The sequence below is a fragment of the Propithecus coquereli genome, unplaced genomic scaffold (assembly GCF_000956105.1).
Source record: "Propithecus coquereli isolate 6110/MARCELLA unplaced genomic scaffold, Pcoq_1.0 Scaffold218, whole genome shotgun sequence".
Lineage (NCBI taxonomy): Eukaryota > Metazoa > Chordata > Mammalia > Primates > Indriidae > Propithecus > Propithecus coquereli.
In genome coordinates, this window is record NW_012146967.1 from 1,895,321 (window position 1) to 1,912,438 (window position 17,118).

At 36.7% G+C, this 17,118-nt stretch overlaps 1 protein-coding gene across 1 annotated transcript in view; it reads left to right on the forward strand.

Moving 5' to 3' along the window:
- Positions 1-17,118, forward strand: part of RIC8B (RIC8 guanine nucleotide exchange factor B) — a 136,991-nt gene that overhangs the window by 86,373 nt on the left and 33,500 nt on the right. Inside the window, exons 4-6 of the mRNA XM_012644697.1 lie at positions 7,984-8,212; positions 8,953-9,048; positions 16,502-16,646. Of these exons, the coding sequence (XP_012500151.1) occupies positions 7,984-8,212; positions 8,953-9,048; positions 16,502-16,646 (470 nt within the window). The remainder of the gene's footprint in view (positions 1-7,983; positions 8,213-8,952; positions 9,049-16,501; positions 16,647-17,118) is intronic.

Genomic DNA, 17,118 nt, shown 5'->3' on the forward strand with positions numbered 1-17,118 from the left:
TATCATTAGCTAATATCTCAGGGCACATTGTATACTTAAGGCAAGACTCATCAGTATCATAGTAGTTGTAAATTCATGTTTCAGATAATTTCCAATTTTTTTTAAAACTAACTTCTTGTCAGCTATGGTTGGATTGTCCTTGTTCTTACTTATGGTATGGCAAACAAATGGCTCTGTCATTTTCTTGTCCTTTGCTTGTGCCATTATTTTAAACATTATCTTCAGTTTCAGTGTCTTCATAGGAATTCTGTAAAACAGTTTGTCCATTTTACAAGAATTAGTTTAGTTAAAACTAGATAAAATATATAAACCCACTTAACTGGGCATACGTAAGTTTTGATATGACAAATGAAGAAAGCAAATGGACCAAGAAGGAAGGACATCAGTGCTACCCCTTCCATGACATGGAATTTCACCTCTTCCCTCCAGATACTTTGCATATGTTTTGACATGGGGAGCATCTGATATATGGTTCAGGTGTGGGTACTGTATCAGTTCATTTATAAAATATTAGTATTAGTAAAGCTTAATTTCTTTTCAGATTTTTTATAAAAACAAATAGAACTTCTATTTTCTTCCTGTACCCAGTGGATCACCTTATGTACCTCCAGGGTTGCATGTACCTCATTTTGCAGACTGCTGCTTTGTATTAATACTTACTGTTTCCATGGCATTACTCCCTTTTCATTCTTCACCCCACCATAACCAGGCTTCCATATCTACTCCTTGGCTGACACAACTCTGGCTTAAGGTCATCAGCAGGCTATCATACCATAACATACAAGACTCTTTATAATGGCCCTCACTCCATTCCATACACACATACATAGACCTTTCTGGTCTTATTAGGTATTAAGGCCCCTCCTTCAGAGACCTTATTCTTTGCTTTAGACTTAGGGACCTGTTTTCAGTTCCCCACAGGTACCATAATCTCTCATTCTTCCATGTTTTTGCTGTTCCCTCCTGTAGTGGAATATGTCTACTGTTCAAAAATTCTTTAATAGTTGCCATTTACAATGTGCCAGGCAAAGTGCTTTGCATACCTTTTTTTATTTAATAATCACATTAACCTGGTGAGTAAGTTTATTTCCCTTTATTTTAGAGCTAGGACAGGCCCACAAGAGATCATATAATTTGCCTGAGGCATGCTTTAATAAGAGGCAACCTGAATTCAAACCCAGTGCCCCACAAATTATGTTATGCTGCCTTCCCTTAGGAAAAAGAGCATATTTTGTTTCTTTTTGTATACTTGGCACCTAGCACAAGGCATAGTAAATATTGTTGAATGAGTGAAGTGAGCTAGTCTTAAAGAATGAAAACGTTCTAGACAGGAGAAAACATGCACAAATACAGAAATGAGAATATGTCTACAGCATATTTAGAGAACAATGACCAGGTCACTCTGGGTTAAAAAGATTTTTCACTGAAAGCAGCATTCAGGAGTCTTTCCATCCATAAAATTTTCTTGACACTTTCCCACCTGTTGCTGCTCTAGTCTTCTTGCCCTTTGTAGCAAAACTCCTTTAAATGTTGACTATCTGATTCCTCTGCTGTTCTCTTGAATCCAGTCCACTAAGGCTTTAGTCTCACTAGTTCACCAGTATGGCCATTGTTAAGGTCACTAGTGATTTCTGCTTTGCTAAATCCAGTGGACATTTCTCAGTCATCACCTTATTTGATCTTTCAGCATCATTTGACATAGGTGATCACTCCATTTTTGGAACACCACACTGTCTTGGTTTTTCTTTCACCTCACTAGTTCTTCCTGTGCTTCTCAACCTCTGAATTTTGGATGATAAAGAGTGCTCCATGTTCAGCCTTCATAGTCTTTCAGTCCCTACTCCTTTTTTCCCCTCTTTTTTTAAAAATGTTATTTTTCTTTTATTCAGCCAAACACTGTCAACCAATGAATCCATACTCCTTTACTGATCTCATCCAGTCTTTTCTCTTTAAACACCATCTTCGTGCCAATGATTTCTCAGTTTTTATCTCTAATCCAGATGTTCCTTCCTGAACTCCAGACTCATATAGTTAATTTCCTATTAACATCTCCACTGGGAGGTCTAGTAGACATCCCAAACTTAACATATCCAAAAGTAAACTCTTAACCTTCCCCTAAAAGCTGCTTCTACAGCATTCCCATTGTTCAATTAATGGCAAATCCAGCATTCCAGATACTAAGGCTAAAACTTTGGACTCTCTCACACTCCACACCAGCCTGTCAGGAAATCCTTCAAAATGTATCTAGTGAACCTCTTCAGCCTGTTCACTCACCTGAATTATTGTAGCAATATCCAAATTGTTCTCCTTTACATTTGATACCCTACTGACTATTCTAAATCCAGTAGCCACAGTGACCCTTTTAACTAAGTTTGAGTATATCACCATGCAAAACCCTACAGTGAAGGGTTGCCCATTTCCACTTAGCATAAAAACTAGTTATAATAGCCTATCAGACCAATCTGCCCCACCCCCATTATCTGTCTGATCTCATATCCTACTCCTCTTGTGTATGGTGGTCAGCCACACCAACTTTTTGCTGCCCTTCAAACATGCCACAGCTCCTGCCCTAGAGCCTTTGTTCCTTTTCTTTTTGCTGAAATGCTCTTTCCTCAGATATTCACATCATTTACTCCCTAATCCCTTTGAGTCGTTGTTTAAAGGGCTTATCTCAGTAAGGCCTGCCCTAACCATCCTATTTAAAATTATAACCCATATGCCCTGTCTTACCTTCCTGGGTTTTTCCTCCCAGCACACTTACCATCTTATAGCATATTATTATTTTTTTTTTTTTACTTTTTATTGACTGTTCTCCCCATGCTAGAAAATAAGTTCCCTGAGGGCAGGAATTTTTCTCTATTTTATTTACAATACCTGCCTGAAACAGTGCCTGGCACAACTAATTAATAAATAATTACTGGGTTGAGTTAGATAAAATTAAACTTCAGTATTTATTTATATCTGAAAATCTTTTGGAGATCTTTTTTTCCATTGCCTGAGTCATTTCAGGTAGTTTCAGGTTTAATACTACATATCATAATACTATAGATCTGCTGATAGATTAATTTAATATTCTAACACCATGAGAAATGATTGCTCTGCAGAAAACTGTACATAGTTAACCTATGCAACTTGATGAATTTGGAATTTTAAGTATATGCCTGTGAGACATCACCATAATCAAGGCTGTGAACTTTTCCATTACCTCAAAAAATCTCCTTCCATTCCTTCCTCTCTCCCTCCCAGCCTTCCTTCCTTCATTCCTTCCTTCCTTCATTCCTTCCTTCCTTTCTTTCAGGGGGGAATGGGACCATAAAAGACCCTGAATAGCCAAAGTAGTTTTGAGCAAGAACAAAGTTAGGGGTATCATACCACCTGATTTCTTAATATACTAGAATGCTCTAATAATCATAACAACATGATATTGGCATAAAAACAGACATATAGACCAGTGGGACAGAATAGAGAGCCCAGAAATAAGCCCATGTATATACACTCAACTGATCCTCAACAAGGGTGCCAAGAATACACAAGGGGGAAAGAATAGTCTCCACAGTAAATGGTGTTGGGAAACTGGATTTCCACATGTAAAGGAATGAAATTGAACCCTTATCTCACGTCATACATAAAAATCAACTCAAAATGGATTAAAGACTTGAATGTAAAACCTGAAACGGTAAAACTCTTAGAAGAAAACTCAGAAAAAGCTCGTAGATGTTGGTCTTGGCAATAATTTCTTGGGGTTGATACCAAAAGCACAAACAACAAAAACAAAAATAGACAAGTAGGATTACATCAAACTAAAACACTTTCGCACAGCAAAGGAGACTCAGTCAACAAAATGAAAAGGCAACCCATGAAATGGGAGAAAATATTTTCAAACCACATATCTGGTAAGGAATTAATATCCAAAATATGTAAGGAACTCTTAATAGCAAAAAAAAAAAAAAAAAAAAAAAAAAAAAAAAAAAAAAAAAAAAAAAAAAACTAACTGATTGAAAAATGGGCAAAGGACCTGAATAGACATTTTCTCCAACGAAGACGTACAGGTGGACAAAAGGTGTATACAAAGGTGTTCAACATCACTAATCATCAGAGAAATACAAATCAAAACCACAATAAGATGTCACTTCAGGCCAGGCCCACACCTATAATGGCTCACACCTGTAATCCTAGCACTCTGGGAGGTCGAGGTGGGAGGATCGTTTGAGGTCAGGAGTTTGAGACCAGCCTGAGGAAGAGCGAGATCCCGCCAGGTGTTGTGGTGTACGCCTGTAGTCCCAGCTACTCGGGAGTCTGAGGAAGGAGGATCGCTTGGGCCCAGGAGTTTGAGGTTGCTGTGAGCTAGGCTTACGCCATGGCACTCTAGCCCAGGTGACAACACAAGACTCTGTCTCAAAAAAAAAAAAAAAGATGTCACTTTACACATGTTAGAATGGCTGTTATAAAAAAAAAGATAACAAGTGTTGGTGAGGATGTGGAGAAAGGGAATCTTTGTATACTGTTGATGGGAATGTAAATTAGTTCACCCATTGTGGAAATCAGTATGGAGCTTTCTTCAAAAGGAAAAATAGGATTACCATTTGATCCTGCAATCCCCCTTCTGGATGTATAGCCAAAGGAAATAAAATCACTATCTTGAAGAGCTATCTGCACTCCCATGTTCATTATAGCACTATTCACAATAGCCAAGAGATAGAAACCACCTAAATGTCTGTCAGTGATTGAATGGATAAAGAAAATATGGTACACACACACACACACACACACACACAGAATGGAATACTATTCATCCTTTAAAAAGAAGGAAATCCTGCCACTTGGATTTCCTTACAACATGGATGGATCTGGAAGACATTGTGATAAGTGAAAGAAAATAGACACAGAGGGATAAATAGTATATGATCCCACTTTTATGAGGAATCTTTTTTTTTTTTTTTTTTTTTTGGAAATGGGATTTCACTCTTTTGCCCAGGCTGGAGTGCAGTGGCACAATTATAGCTCACTGTAGTCTCTAACTCCTGGGTTCAAGTGGTCCTCCTGCTTCAGCCTCCTGAATAGCTAGGACTACAGGCACACACCACTATGCCTGGCTAATTTTTTTATTTTTTGTTGAGACAGGGTTTCACTATGTTGCCCAGGCTGGTCTCGACCTCCTGGCTTCAAGTGATCCTCTTTGGCCTCCTGAAGTGCTAGGATTACAGGCATGAGCCACCATGCCTGGCCATGCATGAAGAATCTAAAATAGTGAATCCCATAGAACCAGATAGTAGAAAAGTGATTATCTGGGGCTGGAGGGAGGGGCAATTGGGGAGGTGTTGGTCAAAGGATACAGGATCAACATAGAGTCTATAGGTAGCAATACTATATTGTATACTTAAAATTTGCTAAGGGGGTAGAACTTATATTAAGTGCTCTTACCACAAAAGAAAAGATATTTTAAAAAATATACAAAGAGGGCAAAAGGAAAATCTTTTGGAGATCTTAAGGTTCATTTAAATATACTTTCTAGTCTTGAAAAAAATATACGTGAGCTCCAAATATAAAGAAGACACATTTGACCAGGAAGATTTGTTAACAGCTATAGATCTACATGTGCCATTATCATGCTTGTCAGTGTCATTTGATATTAAATTATGTTTAGTCCAGCAGTTGATAGAGGACTATATTTAAGATTGCCTTCCCTCTTGTACAACTAACAAGGCTTTAATCAGGGCATTAAAGGAGCTCTAAATAGGCCTTGCTTTTGAATCTGCATATCAGGAGGGGGCTGGGAGCATGAGTAGGAGGATGTCATGTCCCAGTGATTAATGATCTCTAGGAAGCTGAAAAGGGGAGAGTAATATACACAGTATTTCTACCCCCTGGAGTAGGAATGCAAACACCATTGTGCAGATCTGTGCATAGTCACTGACTTCCTGGTAGCTGGAGAATTTCATACACTCTTCTACCACAAATAAAACTGTCAGAGAAGTGACAGAGCTCAAAAAGCTGGCCTTCCTTACTTAAAAAGAATAGTTCAAACACAGTGAGCCAGAAAATTAATTTTGTGGTTGTTTGGGAGCCCAGTTGTTTAATAAGAAATGAGAAAATGGGAACTTTTCTTGAAAAGCCTAAAACCTCCAAATATTTGTTGAATCAAACTCTGCATTTAGTTTCTTAAATTTACTGAATTCCTGGAAACTGCTTACATTAAATGAATGTGAAGGGGAAACATTCCTTTGTAATGAAATGACCCATCTTAAACTTTTCAGTCTCATCTCTGTGGTAGATTCAGAGAATCATACTATTAATGGACTTCTGAACCTATTGCCTTATGTTTAGGAAAAAATTCTAACATTTTAGAATGGCTTGTACTGTTTTAAAAAGTAATTCTAAAGTAATTCTTTTTTTTTCCTCTTTTATCCCCAATGAAACTATGGTATTTAACAATTTCCAAATGCTTAAATCAGAAGCGAAACAGTTTGAACTATAGATAAGAAGCTACAGATGTTTGCAAAAATTTTAAACAGAAAGCTTGTGGGAAAAGCATTGTATTTCAGCCACTTTTGAGAGTTGGTTTAACAGTAGTTAATCAGTAGTTTTAACAGGTTTAACAGTAGTTTTAGCGAAAACAACCAAATAACTTTTATTTTACTAGGAACTATTTATTCATAAGACTTGTTATTTTTTGCTCTTGGTTCATATTTTTTTGATGCCTTATATATTACCACTCATTGTTCTTCATTGTCTAACTTTTAAATTGATTCTTAGCAGTTTTTATTTTTCAAAATATAAAAAGAAAGAAAGGAAATATTCATTCTTGGGCAAATGGAGCCACACTTCAGGCTAAAGGGGAGAAAAATCTTTGTATTTTATTTTTTGTTTTTCTGTTTCTTTTGCTTTATTTTTTAGGGTGTCACTATAATCTAAATTAAAAGAAACTACTGTGGCCTAAATTAAGATAGCATTAGATAAATTAAGCCCTGAATTTGGTTTCCAAGTGGATAGACTTTTAAATTGCGTTTGCAAGAGTTTATTTTTAGTTAGAATGTGGTTATTTTTAGATTTGCTTCTTGTCACTAGGAAATGTAATCCTGTCTTTCCATTGTTTATCAGGAAGTTCTGAGGCACAAGTGTATAAGATCCAGTTAGCATAGAACACTACCTCTTCTTTTAGATGAAAGAATATGAAATAATGCATGGAGAAAAATATTTTCATTGAGAACATGTCTAATTTTTAAATTGTTAGTGTGATTTTAATCTTTTGTACACGGAACAACAGAACAAGGTTTTTAGGGAATGCCAAAAATACAAGGTTTGGGTTCCCCCTACTGGTGTGCATCCCAGGCTTATGTGTTCATCAATACACAGCAGAAAGTCCTAGGAGATAGAGATTAGAAATAGCTTTGTGGACTTCATTTTAAAAGATTTAATGAGAGAGAGAAAAAAAGCTCCATTTCCCTTTTCCTGCAAATGTCTTAAAAAAATGGGATGATTCAAAATTGTATTTTCTACATCTAGAAAAAGCAAAACTTAATCCTACAATATTTGGTTTTTAATGTTGTTGCCTCTGTGATAAGCTGCTTATATGCAGTGCTTCTCAAATGCTTTATGTTGTAATCTAAGGAATAATAAAACACCAGTGGATCCACAAAAGGATTTAAGACCCCAGGAGAAAAAATGCAAAGCTAACATTGTTATCATAATAAAATTAAAGAACTAGCATTAAAGCTCACTAATTCCTATTTTAGCATTTCAGAAAGTGACATGACATCATGTGATTATGTCCATTTAACATCTGTTTTTATAATTTGTCATATGTGTTATTTGAAGCAATTCTTTATTTTCTCTTAGGAAGTACCAAGTAATATTAATGGCTCATTTTGAAAAAGAAAAATTTTAATTGACTCCTAAAAGTCACTTCTGAACTTCTTATTATGTTTGCATTTTAAAGGACTATTCAATCAAATTAAAATATTGTATCTTTAAATTGCTTTTCAGCAATGCAGTCAACCTTTTAAGCAATGTTCCGGTCTCTTGTTTGGATGTTTTAATTTGTCCATTAACCCATGAAGAAACAGCCCAAGAGGCAACGACTCTAGATGAACTGCCCAGTGATGAAACAGCTGAAAAAGAAACAGTTTTGCAAAACAATACCATGGTATACAATGGTATGAATATGGAGGCCATTCACGTTTTACTCAATTTTATGGAGAAGAGAATAGACAAGGTAAGGCTGATAAAATGGAAGCCTTGGGAAGATGCTTTCAAAGAATGTAAATGTGCCATACATACAAACACATACCACTGAGCATGATTTTTAAATCTAAGCCTTTTTTTTATAACTGACATGTTGCATAATTGTACTTTGGGAAGCATTTTATTACAATATATGATAAATTGCTGAAACCCGGCGAATTTATTTGTTTAATGCTGAAAATTGTATGCATGCAACACCAAAATTGTGACGAGTGCCTGACAGCAAAGGAAAAATTAATTACTGTTCCATGTAGGTATTTTGAAATCTTAGAAGTAAAAATTATCTCCCCCAAAACTTGATACTTTTCATAATACCTAAAAGACATCTTCCCCCCAAAAAAGATATTTTCAGTTTTCCATGTGTTGTAAGCTGTTTATTTTCTCTGGTCCGTCAGTCACTTTGTCAGGTAACTATATTAAAGGTAGCATACATGGATCACCAAATCTTTGCCTCATTTAAGCCCATTGGCTAAGTCAGTGGGAACCTTAGAAAATGTAATAAAGTCCAGGAATGACAAAAATAAGCATTAGTAAGCATGAAGATAGCTGATAAAATGGAAATATTGCTGGGGAAATAATTTTTAAAATACTTTATAAGCTTTGGTAACATGCCTCCCGCCCTCAAAAAAGGTATTAATATGCTCAGTTATGTGGAGGAAAATAATACTTTGAGAAACTAAACTAATATAGCATGTATGGTTTTCTTTACAGGGAAGCAGCTATAGAGAGGGTCTAACACCAGTTCTCAGCTTATTAACAGAATGTTCCCGAGCCCATCGGAACATCAGAAAATTTCTCAAAGATCAGGTAACTGTTTATGCATATTACATCTCAGAGTTAATCTTGTGTGTTTTTTTATTCTAATAATATAGAATTAATGGATTGAATTTTCTTTCTCATATGGTTTTCTTTCAGAAAATCAGAAACTCAGAAAAGTTAAGTTTTAATCTTTGAAATTTTCCTAACCAAGAAATGAATGATTGTGTATTTTTTGAGTCATTCATTCCTTTATTCAACAAATGTTTATTAAGATCTACTATGTGCTGTGTTCTGAACATTAAACCACAGATAAAGTCTTTGCCCTTGTGGAGGTTTACCTCATAGAGGGGAGACAACAATAAACAAATATATAATGACAGGTAGTGATAAGTGTTCTGAAGAAAGGTAAAGCAGAGGAAGAAAAAGGACAAACTTAAAGGGGATAAGGGAGAGCCTCTCTGAGGAGACGATGTTTGAACAGCAAGCTAGAGAAGTAAGAAGAGTATCTCTGAGAATATTTGGAAGAGGAATATACCAGAGAGGACAAGTTCAAAATCCCTGAGATGAGAAGATGCTTTGGTGTGCTTAAGAAAAAACAAGAAGCTTTTATCAAAAAGTCCCAAAACAACAAATGCTGGCATGGATGCAGAGAGATAGGAACACTCATACACTGCTGGTGGGACTGCAAACTAGTACAACCTCTGTGGAAAGTAATATGGAGATACCTCAAAGAGTTACAAGTAGAACTACCATTCGATCCAGCAATGCCATTCCTGGGCATGTACCCAAAGGAAAAAAAGACATTCTATAAAAAAGACATCTGCACTTGAATGTTTATAGCAGCACAATTCACAGTTGCAAAGATGAGGAAACAACCCAACTGCCCATCAATACATGAATGGATTAATAAAAGTTGATACTTTGGGATATGTTTTAAAAGTAGAGCTCACAGAACTTGCTGATAGATTGGGACATGGGTTGAGAAGGAAAGAAAAAAAATCTGAGATGATTTTTAAACTTTTGGATTATATCTTAAACTCTAAGACTTTGACAATAACAGTAACCTAAACTGACCTCTAAAATCACAATTTCAAGCACTTTCTCTTAGTACCCTCAGTCCAACATTCTTTCATCTTCATGAGGATTGCTAGTCTATCATTTTTTTCACTATTCTTTTCACTGTCTTGTCTTCTCTCCTTACCTGGGCTGGATCCCACCTGTGGTTCATTATTATAATTGCATCTTTAGCACCTCATGCTCTCCCTCAGTCATACTCATGTGGCAGAAGCCCACAAAGTTGTTAAATCCAGCCTTCTGCCTACACTGGGCCTCCACTGGGCACTAGAACATGGTAAGAGAAATTAACACAACCATATTGACTAGTTTACATTAAATTTAAGACCACCAACCCCAAGTGGTTCCCTAGTACATTCCAAGATGACTATTATATAATTCCTTTTTCTTCAGACTTCCAATGCTTACTCCCCTCTTCTCATTCCTATTTGTTGACCTTGTTTTCTATTTCATCAAGAAATCAAGAAAAAATGTTTTATCTTTCCACCGCTACATCTGCCGTCCGCATCTGTACTGCCATGTCCTTTATGTCCCCCTCTATCACATGGATGAATTATCCTACTTGTGTCTATGGCCAGCCTTTGTCCTGGATCGCTTTTCCTCTCACCTGCTCATGAACTTTGCCCAGCTTTATTTCCCCTCTCTCTTCTAATATTAATCACTTTAGTATTTTTTATTGACACCTAATATTTTTACGTATCTATGGGGTACATATGAGTATTTGTTGCTAATCATCTTTTTTAATGGACTGGATCATTTCTGTCAGCACCCAAATACATCTTCCATCTTAAAAAAAAAAATAAAACTTTACCTTAATCCCCTTTCTCAAGCTGCCTTCCATTTCTCTGCTCCTCTTCATGCAGTGTTCCTCAGAAGAATTTTCTATACTCATTCTATTCTTTTTACTTTTTATTTTTTTAAAGAGACAGCATCTCACTCTGTCACCCAGGCTGGAATGCAGTGGCACAATCATAGCTCACAACAGCCTTGAATGCCAGCGCTTAAGTGATTCTCCCATCTCAGCCTCCTGAGTAGCTGGGACTACAGGCACGCACCATCATGCTCAGCTAATTTTCTTTATATTTTGTAAAGACAAGGTCTTACGACGTTGCCAGGCTGGTCTCAAATTCCTGGCCTCAAACAATTCTCTCACCTTGGCCTCCCAAAGTGCTGGGATTACAGGTGTGAGCCACTGTGCCTGGCCCTTTCTCATCTTGGAGTCTCTCCTGAACCCCTTATAATTAGGCATTCATGCTTTCCACCCCACTGCAAAGGTGTTTATCAAAGTTACCAACTGTATATTGCCAAAGCTAATCATTCTCACATCTCCTTTTTTTAATTCCTCAAGTAGCATTTGAAGTAAGTATTCCCTACTCCTTGAAATAGTTTCTTCACATGGTTTCTAGGACACAATAGAGCACTTTTTCTTGGTTGATTTTCTTTCTCTTCCAAACCGTAAATGGTTGAGTGCCCCAAGGCATTGTTGGTCTCCATCTCCACTCCCTGGTGATATCATTCAGGAGTCGTAGTTTTGAAAACCGTCTACATTCTGATGACTCTCAAATTTGTATCTCTAGGCCTGACCTGTCACCCACGCACCTGACTTATATAATGAACTGCCTACTCATCTCTTTCCCTTGGATGTGTACTTAAATTTAAGGTATCTTAAGTTTAACATACTTCAAACTAATATCTTGATTTCCATCCCCCTAACCTATTTCTTCCCACTTTTTCCATCGTTTCAACACATTGATACCATTGATACACCCCATTGTTCATTTATCACTATATAGAATTTCCCCAAATAAACGAACCAAGTCCATTTTTCCCCTTTATATTTATGATCAAGATTTAGTAAGTACCTTACTATGTATAGAATACACCAGTAGTACTAATAAGGAGAGATTAGAATGTAGGGACTCTTATCTTTGAGGATTTACATCTATTGAAAGAAAAGAGAGATACCATAAAAGCATGAGTAATCATTTAAGCAAGATTAATTAATTAATTAAGGCCATTTTCACATTTGATTATTTTAAGACATTCTCCTTTGACTAGGAGGACTTGGTAAAGAATAATAAATGAAAATACTGTGTAACATAGGGGATCCAGATTCAGCTAAACTGTTTAGATTTTGCTGTCTCTAACCAGGAGAGCCAAAAAACTTACTCGTTAAACATCTTATTTATATGAGGGCCTTGGGCCACGAATTGTGCAGATACAAAAGATTATGAGACCCACTCTCTGTCTTCAAGAAACACTACAGTATAGGTAAGGAGAGGAAACATGACAGATAAAAAGATAACTAAAGATACAAGGCATAATACAGAAGTCAACTTTTCTTCTGAGGTGGATGCACTGTAGACCGTGATGATCAAGAAAGGCAGTACTTAAAGTAACAGATGATTAACTTTGATACTAGTGTAAATAGAACCATGGTTATTCGAGTATCGTGCCCTGTAGTGAATTGGTCTTATGTATTCTGTATTTGAGCAGGTAGAAAAGAAAACAAATGGTAGAAATTACTGACCCAGGTTATATTAGTCTGGAGAGGCTTATAGAAGCAATGACTATTTGGTGCATTTGAAAGAGAAACTGGACAATTTTTATCAAAAAATATGTTGGAGGGTCGTATTTGGGAGGATCTACACATGCAGTTTGTCAGGGAGTGGTATATAACGATAACACCAAAATTTGATTAAAAACTTATTTTAAGGAACCTGAAACAGCTAACAAAATTTTTACATGATAACCTTTGTTAATAGATTCTATACCCTGGGTACTATAGACAAATAATACATGAAATTACTTGTTACATGTCTCATTCTTCTAGAAATGGAAAATAAACTCAGTATGGTTGGCTCAGACAAATAATAAGGATTTATTGTGCAATTGCTTTGTGCCTAGCATTGTGCTCTACCCAGCCAGAGATACTGAAATGTAGATTCTGTAAACACTTTGGGTAGATGACTCCATTTTCTGAGATTTAGTTTCCATTTTTATCTGTAGCTGTATCTCTAGTGCCTCCAATACCTCCTGTTACATGGTTGGCATTCAATATAGAAAGAGAGGGAAGGAAGGAAGTCAGTTGAATGAATTAAATAAAATAATACATATATAAAGTGTCTGGTATGTAGTAGGTGCACAATAAATTATTATTTGACTTTGTATCTATACTCATTTCCTGACACAGTACCTAGCTTATAGAAGGCACTTAAAAAAAGTTACTTGTATTAATTCACTTTTCCTTCAATCAGTGAATATTTAGTGAACACCTATAATATGCTAGACACTGGGAAGAGAGCAGTAAACAAAACAGAGAAATTCCTGCCCCAGTGGAACTAACTTTTGTGGAAGGAGGCAGACAGTAAACATATAAATATATACTGTGTCAGGTGGTGGTAAGGACTATGATGAAGATTATAGCAGAGTAAGGAGATGTTAGGATGGTAAAAAAGAGAATGCTAAAGGTTAGTGATATAGGGTACTTAGGGAATGTCTCCTATAAGTGACATTTGAATAGAGACTGAAGGAAGTAAGGGAGAGAGCCATGCAGGTTTCTAGAAAAAGAGTTTCTGGGTAGAGAAAAAAGCAAATGCAAAAGACCTGAGGCAGGAAACTGCTTGGCATGTTTAGGGAATTCCATGGAGGTCCATGTGGCTGGAACAGCATAAGCAAGGAAAATAATAGAAATGAAGTCAGAGAAGTAGCAGAAAGACAGATTATGTGGAACCCTGTAAGGCATCAGTCCCCAATGTTTTTAGTACCAGGGATGGTTTTATGGAAGATAATTTTTCCATGGATGGGGTAGGGGGTGGGAGAGTGCAGCTTGGTTTTGGTATGATGATTCATGCACATTACATTTATTGCAAACCTCTCTGCTAATGATAATCTGTATTTGCAGCCACTCTCCAGCGCTAGCATCACCACCTCAGCTCCACCGCACATCATTAGGCATTAGATTATCATAAGGAGCCCAAACCTAGATTCCTTACATGCGCAGTTTACAGTAGGGTTCGAGCTCCTATGAGAATCTAATGCCCTGGCTGATCTGACAGGAGGCAGAGCTCAGGTGGTGATGTGAGCCATGGGGAGCAGCTGTAAACACAGATGAAGCTTTGCTGGCTGCTTACCTCCTGCTGTGTGGCCCAGTTCCTAACCGGCCATGGACTGATACTGGTCCATGGCCTGGGGGTTGGGAACTGCAGCTGTAAGGGAGTTGTTGTAAGGACCTTGGCTTTTACTCTGTGTGAGATAAGAAGCCATGGGAACTGGAGGATTTTGAGGAGAGGAGTGACAGGATCTGACTTTCAAAGGACCATCCTAGCTGCTATGTAGAGAGTAAATAGTGACCAGGATGGAAGCAGGGACCACTTAAGAGGCTGTGGTATTAGTCCAGATAAGAAATATTAGTAGCTTGGACTTGGTAATACTGGGGGAGGTGATAAGAAGTGGTTGGATTATGGGCATATTACAAAGCTAGAGCTGACATAATTTGCTGATGGATGGATGTGGGGTATGAAAGAAAGGAGTCAAGGATATTTCCAAGGTTTTTGCACTAAAGCAGTTGGAAGAACGGACTTACCATTTAACGAGATGGAAAACTACAGGAAGAGCAGGTTTGGTGGGAACATTAAGAGTCCTGTTTAGGACATGCTAAATTTGAGAGATCTGTAAAAGTCTGGAGGTCAGAAGCATAGAATAGAATAGCATTTACCAGGGGCTAGAGGGAGGATGGGGCAATGGGTATAAAATTTCAGTTATATAAAATGACTAAGTTCTAGAGATTTGCTGTACAACCTTGTACCTATAGGTAACAGTATTGTATACATGCAAATTTAAGAGGATTTAAAAAATGCAGAATCATGGGTCCTACTAAGACTTACTTGAATCAGAATCTGCATTTTAATAAGAACCACAGGTATTTGGAATGTGCATTGCAGTCTGAGAAGTACTAGGCTGAGGATTAGCAGGATGGCTTCATGACACTTTAATTTGCTCTGTAATCAGACTATAATTAAGGTGGTGGCAGCATACTTAATATTATATTATGTTGAATATTCTCTAGATAGGTAATAATCATAATCATAGGTAATCATAATCCAAAAGAACGAAAGTGAGTACATTTTAATATAATTTCTGGCATTATTTTAAGCTACACTTTCCATAGCTTAAAATCCTGTAATACATTTGTAAAATCCTATAATACATTCCTTTTCAGTGATTTTTTTTTTTTTTTTTTTAAAGTCTGGAGGTCAGAGAAGAAATCAACATAGAGATATAATTTAGGGAGTCATCAGGTTGCAGAGACTATAAAAAGTCATAAAACTAGATGAGATCACAAATAGAGTGAGAGAAAATAATGAAGAAAAGTTGTGCAAGATCTCAATCCTTGGATATCCCAACATTTACAAGATAGAAAGAGAAAAGAGAATTGACAAAAGGGACTGAGATGAAGCAACCAGTGACATAGGAGAACCAGGAGCAAGGTGTCTGGGTGGGTGAGTGATCAAATGAACAGACAAACTAAGCAAGTTCCACAAGCCCTCTGAGGATCAGTCTGTGAAACAGAGATCAAGGGTGATGTTACTACCTCCTTTGCAGGATTACTGTGATGATTATGAGTAATGTATATATACCATCTATTATAGCAAATAGCACATACAAAATGCTCAATAATTAATACACTTTTTATTGTAAAATTAAACAACTAGAAAAACATCAGTACAGACTTTTTTTTTTTTTTTTTTTTTAGTAAATACAGGTTGAGTACCCCTAACCCAAAAATCTGAAATCAAAATGATCCAAAATCTGAAACTTTTTTAGCACTGACATGACACTCAAAGGAAATGCTCATTGGAGCATTTTTGATTTTTGGATTAGGGATGCTCAACTGGTAAGTATATAATGCAAATATTCCAAAATCTGAAACAATCCGAAATCTGAAACACTTCTGGTCCCAGGCATTTTGGATAAGGAATACTCAACCTATACGAAAAAGGCTACAGGACTTAAGGCAAAAACAGTATGACTCAGTATTAAGGAAGTCTTCGTGGAAGAAAGACAAACTTGACCCAGAATTTAAAACATATTCGATAGAGGCAAATTGAGGCATTCCGGGTACTGAGATGAATGAAAACTCAGAAGTGCATTTGAGTATAGCATGGTGGTATACAGTGAAGAGATGTTTCTGTTCAAATGAAACATCATTACAGGCATGAAACTATTATAGGTCTGTTTTTTTGTCATTGTCTGGTTTTGTTTTATTTTATTTGGAAGCTAACCTTTATTTATTAAAAAAAATTTTTTTTTCTACTCTTACAAAACTAATCCGAATAGACATTACAAAACCGGCCAGTTGCATTGTACCATCCTCACTTACTGTAGTACCCTCAATTGATGATGGTTTTTGCATTTGTGCCATCAGGTTTTACCACCATTGAGGGATGTGACAAATCGACCTGAAGTTGGCTCAACTGTGAGAAATAAGCTGGTGCGCCTCATGACACATGTTGACCTTGGAGTCAAGCAAATTGCTGCTGAATTCCTTTTTGTTCTTTGCAAAGAGAGAGGTAGGTTAAACTCTCTTTGCCCTCTGCCTTTTACCTTTCAGAGGGAATTGTAGAAATTTAGTTAGTAGTGGACATTTCATTCCACTCTTTCCAGAGCTTACTGTCTGTTCTATTAGAGGAGCTGAGGAGATAATAAAAATTAATAATTTAAAAGCATTTTTATATACTTCATTTAGACGTACAGAAATAAATATATTGCCAAAGACACTCACATTTAAATGTTTCCTTTGTATTCTTTCCTTTGTATCCTTAACCTAGACTAGGCTTGATGGGGCTGGACCTGGAGCCATTGTGAAACCTCTGCTTCAGTAACGCAGGGGCTACTGTTTTAATAATGAGGCACAAGCCTGGGTTAGTTCCTCTATTTAATTCCTCTTGGAATTAGAAGTAAAAATGCATAATATGCTTGAGATGAGGGTAAAATAGTGGTAAAGAGAAATTTAAAAATAACTATACTGCAATGTCTTATAAT